The following is a 12,026-nucleotide window of genomic DNA, read 5'->3' on the forward strand; positions in this document are numbered from 1 at the left end:
CAAATGGTTCAAAAGTAGATGACAATGAATATTTTCTCCTTTTAACCTTTCTGTACACCATGCAATCCTGCAGGAGCAAATAAAATTCAGAATTTAAATTTAGGTTTTCCTTGTTAGGACACTGCACTTGCATTTGAGAGAGGGACAATTCAAATATCCATCTGGCCATACACTTACATCTCCTATGGTTTCACTAAATCACTGCAGACAAACAACTTTAGACAAAGAGCAGATGACTGATTTCCTTCCCTCCACCCCCTTTCCCTAACCCCCACCTGTTCATCTTGTGCTCTGTCTCTGAGGACTTTATCATCAACAGAACATTAAGCTCTAATTTTCCTTCCTTCTTTCACTCCTCTGTATAAAATCATTTGTTAATATCAAAATTAAATACTAATTGTTTAACGTTGTGAAGTATGGTAAGAAATATAACAGAAAATGTATGAGGCACTATAATACCATAAAACTTTTGATTGGTAGGTTTCATTATGCACGTTTTAACAGTTAAGTAATTAGTATAATTGAGTTAGGGCAGGTACTCTGAAGAGGTAAAAGAATTATTTATGATATATACTTGTTGCATTAAGTTATATGAATGTGGAAATATACTTCTGTGGGATCTTTAATTCTGTCAGAAGGGTTTCTGGACTATAAGAGGTGATGACATGTAACTTCAGCAAATACTAATTATACTTGGAGAATTGGAAATTTGTGATAAGGTCTTATGGGACCAAACCGCTGAGGTCATCAGTCCCTAAGCCAACACACTACTTAAACTAACTTACGCTATAGACAACTCATGCCTGAGGGAAGACTCGAACCTCCGAGATGGGGAGCCGCACGGACCGTGACAAGACACCTCAGACAGTACGGCTACCCCGCATGGCACTAATTATACTGTGGAGTATTATATGTTTAGTGATGCATCACAGTTCATTGTTTCAGCATGTCTGGAAGGCTGGGCAGTAGCAGCTGAAGAACAAATGTGACCCTACCTTTTTCTTTTTTTTTTCCTCTATTTTTTTATTGAAAATGGCTGTCTAATGGAGACAAAGAATATGTAATCCAAGGAAGCTTCCTGGCAGGACTGGGACTCAAACCTGTGACCTTTGTCTTTCATGGGCACTGAGCTATACAAGCATGACTTATGACCTGCCCTAATAGCTGCCCTTCTTTCAGTATCTCATCCACTTATCTTTCTAATTTTGGAAGGTAGGAGATGAGGTACTGGTTGAAGCTGTAAGGACAGGTAGTGAGTCAGGCTTAGACAACTCATCAGTAGAGCACTTGACTGTGAAAGACAATAGTCCCAGGTTTGAGTCTCAGTCCAGCAAACAAGTTTTAATTAATGCACACTCTGCTGCAGAGTGAACATGAAGCTCAAGGAGCTTGGTGATCAAATGATGCAAGATTGTGTTTCTTAAGTGCAATAAAATTATTATTTCAGGAGTCAGTGTTTCAAGGAGTTCCTAAATATTTGGTGAAGAAATCCATTGATAAACTGTGGGGAAAAATAAAAGAAAGAAAAAGAATGAAGAAGAAATTGGTTGAAGAAGATTGAATTCACATGATCAATATTCCAAATAGAGAACAACAATGTCACAACTTTTTAAAAAAGTGTGGTATATACTTACCAAAGGCACCAAGTCTGTAGTTGATGGTGACAACCAGAACATTACACTCAATGAGAAGATCTGGTCCATATAAACTGTCAGATCCATCACCTGCTGTGAAGCCACCACCGTGTATCCAGAACATAACAGGCAATAGATCAAACCTTGTCCCTTCGGGTAACTGAAATACAGTCTACCATCACTTTCTGTCTTGGTTAGCTTAAAGTAAAGGCACATATTTATGTAAAACAGGAAAGACCTGGGTGGAAAACAAATAATAGGAGAAGTAAAGGAAATATCTCGCCATATGGCTGAGGTGTTGAGCTGTGTATGAGCACATAATATGTTGTTGAATCAGACTGATGTACCAGGACAATACAGCCACTGTCACTGTTTGTTTGTTTGTGTGTGTGTGTGTGTGTGTGTGTGTGTGTCTGTACTGTATTAATCTCTGAAGGAGGACATTGTCCAAAACCTTAAAATTTTAAATCTTGTTTACAGTACAAAGAACCAGTGCCAGGTCCCAAAGGTAGATAATAGTGGCAAATTCAAGAACTGCCACAGACTATCTTGGATTCACTTGTCACAGCTATCTTATGTGTACTCTCTATGCTATCTGATGGACTTATTTATGATGACCTTGTAATAGCTGTGCATTTTCTGGACAATGATTTGGCCTTTATTATTCCCTGCCATTATTATTTGGCCTATAAACAGGCTTGCCTATTTCGCTAATGTGTTGCTGTTTCCATTCTCTGTTTGACTGCATATTGGACTTATCATGAAGAAACCAATGGTGTATTCATGCACCAAGAGAGTGTTTCATATTTTAGTGCTTCTCAGTAAGACAAACTTACTGTCTTCTCCAGCACTGAAATTTGAATTATTCAGTAAATCTGCAGTGTACTTTAATGACCATGAGGTATCCACCACTGACTCTTTGTTTATGTTTAGTTTAAGAGGAGTCATGATATATATGTGATTTACTTGTAATTAATTAGTTTTCAATAAAACCTGCATTGTTGAAGCAGCAGGCCTACAATAGAGGGTACTGATTTATAAATTAGGCTTTAAACAGCTGAAATTGATACATCAACTTTTGATAGAGATATTGGTCAGTAAACACATTTCTTGTAGTATTAATAGTCATGTTGGATCACTTTGATCATTAAATCTGTTAACTGAAAATCAGTTGTCATATTATAGATTGAAATTAAGATCCTATCTGGATATGTGTCAATGTCACACTGCCAATAGTGAGAAATACTTTACCAAGCATGTTACATGAGCACTCATAACAAACTTCTCAATAGATTCACCCTTCCAATATGCTACAGATAACAAGTGGGTTTAGCATCTTAGAAAAAAAAGAAAATGACTGGACTATGTTATTTAGTTCACTTTCTGAAACAATTTTTTTTCTTATTTTACTTTTGTGGTGCATTGCTTGCTGGAATGAATGTTCAAAATAAGTGAAATCTTTCTAACAATAATGATATTAGAGCCAGAGCATAAGCTTAAATTGGGCAAAGGTGGTAAAGGAAATTATCTGTGTCCTCCTCAAAAGGACTATCTTGGCACAACTTTAGCAATTTGGGGAAACCACTGAAAAACTAAATCTGTATGATTAGACCCAGTACTACCAAACCCAAGTCCAGTGCTGTAACCATTGTGCCAGTATGATCACTCATTTCAACAAAGACCTGTAAGACAAAATCTGTTTCGTTTCATGCTCCATATATGAGTATAACAGGAATTAACCAGGATACACTAATGACTACAAAAATTACAAGATCAAGAAGGATACATGGGACTGAAGTGAACTTTGTACCACAGATAAGATGCATTTCACTATACAGTCATTATAATTACAGAACTGTATGTGATGTCTGACAATGAACCTTTGATATGATATGAAGTCCCATGTTCTGCAGTCATGAACTGTATAGGTCATGACATGCAATCAGAAAAGGCTTGGAAGTGTTGGTGGAGAACCTCCTTACATGCATCTTGTATGGGAAGCCCCAAAGTATCAACAATGATTTATGGAGGATGGTGATGAAAAAGTCTGTCATCCAACCCCATTCCAAACATATTCAATATTCAACATGTCAAGAAACTTAAAAACAGGAAAAAGTGGCATCCACCATACTTTAAGAAAGGCTTTTACATTCCTCACCACAAGTGGTCTGGTATTGTCTTGCCAAAGTATGGAAGGAAGCAGGATTAGGGTTTAATGTTCCACCAATGACAAGGTCACTAGAGTGAGTATACAAGATCAGGTAGGAAGAATAGGATAGGAAACCAGCCATGTCCTTTCAAAGAAACCACCTCAGCTGTTGCCTTAAGTGGTTTAGATAAACTGCAGAAAACCTAAATCTAGATGACCAAATGGAACTTTTAACCATTGTTCAGTGCCTTACCATTTTTCCACCTCACTTTGTGCTAAAATACCTTGGTGGAAGAGTTACTAACAGGCTGTGCTAAATGATCATTGCACCTCAAGAATGAAAACTTCACGATTTATAAATAGTTTTCTATGTATCATTAATGAAATGTTTCCACCTGGAAACTGGAGTGATAAAGTGACAAATAAATTAAAGTCAATCATCTGGAATATAGAATTTCCAATGTTAGGAAGAGGCAGTTGCAATGAGAACTAAAATATAATAGAAATACTGATTCATTGAAGATGTTAGATGTTATAAAAGAATAGATAAGAGAGTTACCAAAATTATTGGCAAATAACAGGATAATACCAGAGTGCTTCAATGAATTCTTCATAATGTAGCAAAATATGATCTCAAAGTAACAGAGTAACACAAAAAGTAAATCCCTTTCACCTAGACAAAAACTGTGAACACCTTAAAAACTTTTTAAAGTTAATGTAAAGCACATAGAAAATGCAAACTTAGCATTAAAAATAAAAACTCTATGAGTTGAGATGGAATATTCTCTTAAGTTATTAAGACAGTACATAACTTAATCGAAAACCAACTAGCTCAAGTGATAAATCAGTGTTCTGAAGAGGGCTACTACCCAGAGGTACTGAAATATGCCAAAGTTAAAGCATTTCTCAAAAACAGGTCAAGAGGGATCATGGGAAATTATTGTCATATTTCAGTTCTCTGAGTCATACATAATATATGTGAAAATTTGCTGTTTCCAAAATCCAAAACTTCTTTTCAAAATATTTCATTATCCTAAAAAATTTGTTTGTTTGTCAAGAATTGAAAGACACCATAGACACAGCAAGCAGCTTTGTTGAGAAAAAAGCAGAATTGAGAAAATAAGCACATCATTAGGCAAGAGATGTAAGTTGGCAGGAATCTTCTATGACCACACAAAGGCATTTCATTCTGTACACAGTACCTTGCTTATTTACAAACTTGACAATTAGGGGTAGTGCCCTTCAATGACTTAAATTGTATTTATCAAACAGAAAGCAAAGGATTAGCATTACTGGTACTTTAAATGAGGCAAATTCTTATTTTGACTCAGAACAAACAAATTCCATTCAAACAGACCTTGATGCCCCAACAGTACCATCCTACCACCAAGTCTTCCTCAACCCATAGGCATCACTGGATGCAGATGTGGAGAATATGAAGGCGGTCAGCAGACTGCTCTCTCAGCTGTTGTCAGTTTTCATGGCTAGAGTTGCTACTTCTGAATTACGCAGCTCCTGAATTTGCTTCACAAGGGCTGAGTGCACCCTGCTTTCCAACACCACTTGGCAGACCTGATTGCCCAACCAGCCAAGAGCTATCCAAACCTGACGCACTAAACTTTGGTGACCTGATGGGAACCAGAGTTACCACTGTACCCAGGCAACTAGGTATTATTCTGACTGGAAAATAATATCTTACAGTATCCAACAAGGCTCCATACTAGGTGCTGTTCTGTTGCAGTTCTCTTTTAATAATTTACCATTAAATATCAGCTTCTCATCAGTTCTCTCTGTAGATGATACTTCTGTGTTAGTTGAAAATCAGGACACAGTAGAAATTCCCAAATCTTTGATTAGTATTCTCAGTACAGTAGAAACTTGGCTTCAGCTAAATGGATTGGATCCAAGCATATCTAAAACTCACATGATGCAATTCAAACATGTGAGCAGATTTTGATTATTCACAACTGATGTATAGAGGAAATCAACTCACTCAAATTGTTAGGATTAAATGTAGATAAAAATCTGAGCTGATGTGCACACATTGAATACCTATCTAACAAACTGAACAGCTTTGCATTTGGAATGCAAATACAATGGTCAAAACTTTAGTAATGAATGTTGTGGTCTAGAAATATGTTATAAGATAAATTCATTGGTATGTTTGTAATGTAATACAGGTGAAACAGTCCATGTTTCTACAATGAGGGGGCAGTATGTGGCAACAAAATCACCTGTGAACATTGCAATATTTGTGCTGTGTATCATTATGGGACTTGTGTTGCTACTGGGTGGCTCATACAACAGTTATGTATGGTCAGGTATTCAATATAGTCATTCTAATGGATCCGGCAATGAAACAGTTGGATGTCACAACAAATGTTGCAGCGAGTCTCTAGAATCTGGAACAATTTTCTAGTGACAGGATCAGTTTATGATCATCACAGAAGCGGCAACAGAAGTACAACAAAAGGTATGCAGGAGCAATACCTCTATATAAGAGCATTAGAAACCCTCAACACAATGCTACACATTTGCAGCAACAGTTACAAGCAGCTACAGGAGTGGAGGTGTAAACACAAACAATAAGAAATAGTCTCCATAAGCAGGGATTACGTAGTAGAACAACTTTCAAGGCTCCTCCTCTAAATCAAGTTTGGAAAGGGATTTGTGTCACATGGGCATGGAATCACTCTTTGTGAACTAGGCAGCAGCACATAATGCTCTTTTCTCATGAGATCTACCTCAGTCTCAACCCTGACAATACTGATATTCATTTGTGGAGGCAATGAGGGCAACATTTACACCCTAAGTATATAACAGACTACCACCCTTATCCAGGCAGTTCAGTCATGTTTTGGGGTGGAGTCATATATGCATGCGGTGCCTATACATGGGAGGATGACCGGAGTGAAGTACCATGATGACATCTTTGCACACATTGTAGCTCTATTTGGTAAACATACTGGAACGGGATTCACTCTGATGGATAACACTGCATGACACCTTCATCACAATCATGTGAACAACTTCCTAGTGGACCATAGTATCAGTCGGATGGAATGGCCTCCATATTCTCCATGTCTCAGCTGCATTTAGAATGCATGGGCCATGCTAATATGAATGGTTTTGAAATCACCCTGCCCCTCTACAGACCTGTGAAGAAATGGGAAAGGAAGGAATATTGGGTTTAATGTCCCACCAACATTGAGGTCATTAGAGATGGTGGAGAAATGGAACAGTATCCCACAGGCTTTGGTAAGGGGTATGCTCCATCTCATTCAAAAGTGTCCAATTACAAGCAGGGCCAGTTCATAAAAACTGTGTTATGCAAGATGACAGGGAGAAGAAACTGTAATGTTTGCAGTGGAATCTTTTGTAAGGTTGTGTTTGTGTTATTTTGTTTTTTATCAAGTGGAACTGAATTTTTTTTTAAATTTTTATTTTCTTATGACTGTTCCTGGCAGAACAAAATAGTTTTGTTTCCTATTATGTCCAGTACTGACAATAAATCACTGTGCAACATTTATTTTGACCACTGTATTATCAACTGGAACTGACACAGACACACAAAAAGTAGCATATACATGGCACTTTTAATCCATTATTAGGTATGGTATTGTTTTTTGGGGAAACTTGGCTAACACAGTACAGATATTAAAGATACAGGAAAAAATTATTCAAAATATGCGCACTGTAAATCATAAAGAATCATGTCACCCATCATTTAGGAAACATAAAATATTAACTCTCCCATCCCTATATACTGGGCGTTAGGGGTATAAGTGCAGATGTTATTATAAGTGAGTGAGTCTACTGAAGAATGATACATCATTATTTACTTCATTTGCAGACTATTGATTATAGCTATTAAGAGTAGTGTGTTTTTAAGATTGGTTAGTACCTACAAGAACATGTGGCAAGAGCAGGCCATTAATGGCTATTTTCACCTGTTCAGCAGGGCAGGTGTTGAAGTGTGGATGCATAGACACAAGATGGTTAGACTATACCAACAGGTGTAGTCTACTTAGTGGTGCAGTTATGGCTGTGTAGAAAACATCAGGTAGTAAATTATTTGAAGCATCTGCAGGAAGGCTGTTAATGTTAATGAGTGTATGGCATTGGTGGCCGGGAGACCCCTCGCGGGGCGGTTCGGCCACCGCTCCACAAGTTCTTTAACGCCACTATGGTGACTTGCGAGTGAATGAGGATGAAATGATGATGAAAGACACACAACACCCAGTCATCTCGAGGCAGAGAAAATCCCTGACACTACCAGGAATCGAACCCGGGACCCCATGTGTGGGAAGCAAGAACGCTACTGCAAGATCACGAGCCGCAGATAGGAAGGCTATTAGACACAGAGAAAAAACAACAACACACTGAAGTAGGTACATATTAAAGTATCAGTGACCACAATATCTGCGTTTATACCCACAACACTTGTATCTATAAGATTATCATCATTTTATACAGCAATCAGGAATTATTTGAGGCAAAACATTTTGTTGACATATGTTGTAACATGGCAGAATGGGAGCACACATTCCGAATACATCGATACCCCATCAACACAAGATCAAAATACCCAGATTATAAATCATATCCATTCATTACTGATACATTATACTCTCATATTTCAATACTTTTACTTCTGTATTAATATTTACACTGATATTAATTGTTATGTAACTAATTTCTGGAATTTACCTTGTTTAATTTCGACTAAAATGTGTTAATGTGCAGAAAATTCCATACAAATGGATATGCATATAATATTTGTGGGTGGTTGAATGAAATTATACCACTTTATTTCCACAAATGTGAAACAGCAAAAGATACATTTTAAACTCAGTGAAATACGAAAAACAGACTCACGAGACAAAGAACTTCACAACAAAAAAAAAAAAAAAAAACACACACCTTCGTTTCTCTAAGATGTAAAGCACACAATCAGTTTTTTGTAGCTTGGTCATCATAGAACCCCCACCACCCTCCAGTGCAGAGCAACATTGGTAGCTGATGTGGAGACAGTGATACACTTTGGTTAGCTCGTATACCATGATCTGACATGCAGATGAAGGCTGTCAAGTGGTGCATAGATGGACTTATCCTTTGGTGGAGGTACCCTTATTACCATAGGTACTCAGTCAGGTAGGGCAGTGCCTGCAGGACCCAGCCTTAGCAGTGCATGACGCGTGGTCTGCATCATCTCAAAGCAATGATGGTGATAACTTGTCCACTATCTATGTGGGAGAAGAATCATGTTGAAACAGATCAGGTATTGTGTTAATTGGTGATAGTAGGTCCTCTTGTGGAACAACAAGTCCTCTGTCATCCTCTGGATCCTAAAGTATCTAAGCCACTTCCAATCTTTGGATGGAAACCATGAAGGACAAGCCATTCAGTAATAATTTAGAATGTATGTTTGCCACACTGCAGAACTCTAAGTTATCCAGAGTAAGGCAATTGTAGGGCTGCAGGTCTAGTGTCTTCATGAAGCATGGCAAGTCCACAATTCTTGTACACCTTATGTACAAACACTCAAAGCATGTCATCAGTCTAAAGAGGGATGTGCATACAGAGGCAATATGTTGTTTCACCTGTGTTACCAATGCTGGAGTGTAGTTGGGGGTGGAGTTGGAGTGTTGAAATCCAGGGAGAAACTAGCATTTGCCACACAACATTTCTCCCAATGATGACTGCAAATCCTCTTTGTAAGCTGTTTGAACTCAAAACAAAACCAGTGGCAGCAATTCCGTCCACTGCATGGAATGCACATGAGAGCAGCCTTAAGAGGACAGTGGCAACATTCAACAAAAATGGTTCAAATGGCTCTGAGCACTATGAGACTTAACTGCTGAGGTCATCAGTCCCCTAGAACTTAGAACTACTTAAACCAAACTAACCTAAGAACATCACACACATCCATGCCCAAGGCAGGATTCGAACCTGCGACCGTAGCGGTCGCACGATGGCAGACTGTAGTGCCTAGAACCGCTTGGCCACCTCGGCCAGCCATTCGACAGAGTCGGTACTTTGGAAGTGGTATGCCATAGTTCAAAACCATTGCATGCCACACAATTTGAATAGCTCAACAAACAGGTATGACTCAAAATTTCGACTTTGGCCCATGGTTATAGATGTAGAAATGTGAAAACATGTGGTCAACATCTATAGGAACTACAGAGCAGTTGTTTTGGCTCACATATATGTTATGTCCTTCTTGCATGCTGTGTGGTTCTTTAGTGGATACAGGAAGAGGAGCAGATACAGTTTGCAAACAGAGAATATCAAATAGTAAAAGTAATGCTTAACTTTCTAGATATTCTGGCAGTCAGTTGCTAACAATAGATTTGAATATAGAAATATATACAGATACAAAGATTTATAAATATGTGAGACTTTGAGACAATTTATATTCAGAATATGGTTAGACCTGTCCACTACAAAAGTCTGTAAATATTATTCAACAGGCAAACACACAAAATGGGGCCAGTGCATGAATGTTTGAACTTAAGGACACCTGTCCCTGGATCCCCAAAGAGGGGATGCTTGCATCTCATTGGCAGCAGCATAATCATTCATGGCAGTTCCTCATGTTATGGTGGTGGCTGTAGGAAATGTGGCAGCATAACTGGCAGTGCACGAAATGTGGCTGACCAGATGGTGGGCGATACTGCAGTATCTACCAGCAGAATAGCTTCCATCCAGCAAGTCACTCTGTCTATGGCTACTATGTAACAGAAACTGTATGAGTGTGGCAGTGGGCCCAGTAGATCTAAGTGTACATGCTTTAATCTTCCTTTAGGTATCACATGTTTATCATATTGCAGGAAAGATTGGCGACTGACCTTGCTGCATTGGCAGCTGATGCATGTAAATGTCCAGTTTGTGCTATTAGCTTTCACAATGGGCCAAACGAGCCACTCTGTGACCAACTTGGTGGTCGTTCAGAGAGCACATTGTTATAAGTTTATGTAAGTTATCAAAAATTATTCTGAGGGAATTCTGAGAGATCAGAAGACACACTCTGCGTTGTGAAGTATCACACCATACATGAATGTTGATGCCAGGAATCAGTAGTCAATTCACAGTCATCCCAGTGATGCTGTCATTCAAGAGTGCTGTTATCTGTTGGTTAGTCAGTTCTGTTTCTGCCATTGCGCCAAAGTCTAAGGTGGCACTCATTATGTTAAAGCAAGACAGAAAATTTTTAACTATATTATTGGCACCATTAACATGGCAAATACGTCACATGAATTGCCTCATGCAGTCTACATGATGGAAATGGCAAGGAGTGCAGTCCTTACTGGGGATGTGTGCTGTGTGTTTCACAGGATGTCATCCAAATACAGAAAGCAGAAAGATAGTTTACTGAGGTTCCTATCAATGAAATACTGCCACATTTGTGTGGCATTTTTCAGCCTAAATGGTGAGCCCAACATTAGTAGACCTTGCTGAGGTACTACACTTCATCTAACTGCCATCCAAATGGTTGCTATTATGACGCTAAGAAATCTTGGTGCTGAAATACAGCATGCAGATTACTTAAAGGAGGGGCACAACTTCATTATCAAAGACCTGTGTTTTGTAGTGGTTGCCATTGAGATTGCTCTTAATACATTGTTGTCTAGTCATATGTCATATCCACTGATGCCCCAAATCACCACTCTTGTCATTTATCCACTGTGCTGCTGAACAGTGCAGGCTGCCATATCATGGGCAGTAGGGTATCATCTGACATGTATGGAGCTATCACTGTAGAAAAGGTTGAAAACACTAGATGTTACCAGTCAGTAAACCAATAATGCTACTCATATCTCATTGCATTCTGAGGCTTTGGAGGTTGCTGAACAATGCAAATTGAAGCGATAACATGTGTGCCAACAATCCAGCCCATATCAGACACTATCAAACCACTGATGCTGAGAAGCTAACAGGCCCTGCAGTGTTTCAATGTCAAGTACTGTAATGGTCAAGTGAAGAAAATGGCACACTTCCATGCTGTGATCACATTGCATGAGCCGGTATCCACTCAGAGCTTTTATGATTCTTTTACATTCACTGATTCCGCATATGGACCTCTGTGAAAATAGAATGCCAAATATGAACTGAAATGTCATAGTAAGACAAACCTTCTTTCAGAGACTAGTCATTTCTCCCTGTTCAGACTTGCACACAAACTGTTATTGCCTCTTCTGATATTAATGAGATATGCTGGCTGCCACTTTCATTTTTTC

The 12,026-nt window shown here is 38.6% G+C and overlaps 1 protein-coding gene across 1 annotated transcript in view; it reads right to left on the minus strand.

Moving 5' to 3' along the window:
* Positions 1-12,026, minus strand: part of LOC126457922 (esterase FE4-like) — a 177,099-nt gene that overhangs the window by 93,652 nt on the left and 71,421 nt on the right. Inside the window, exon 3 of the mRNA XM_050094616.1 lies at positions 1,635-1,794. Coding sequence (XP_049950573.1) covers positions 1,635-1,794 — 160 coding nt within the window. The remainder of the gene's footprint in view (positions 1-1,634; positions 1,795-12,026) is intronic.

Source organism: Schistocerca serialis, chromosome 2 (genome assembly GCF_023864345.2).
Source record: "Schistocerca serialis cubense isolate TAMUIC-IGC-003099 chromosome 2, iqSchSeri2.2, whole genome shotgun sequence".
Lineage (NCBI taxonomy): Eukaryota > Metazoa > Arthropoda > Insecta > Orthoptera > Acrididae > Schistocerca > Schistocerca serialis.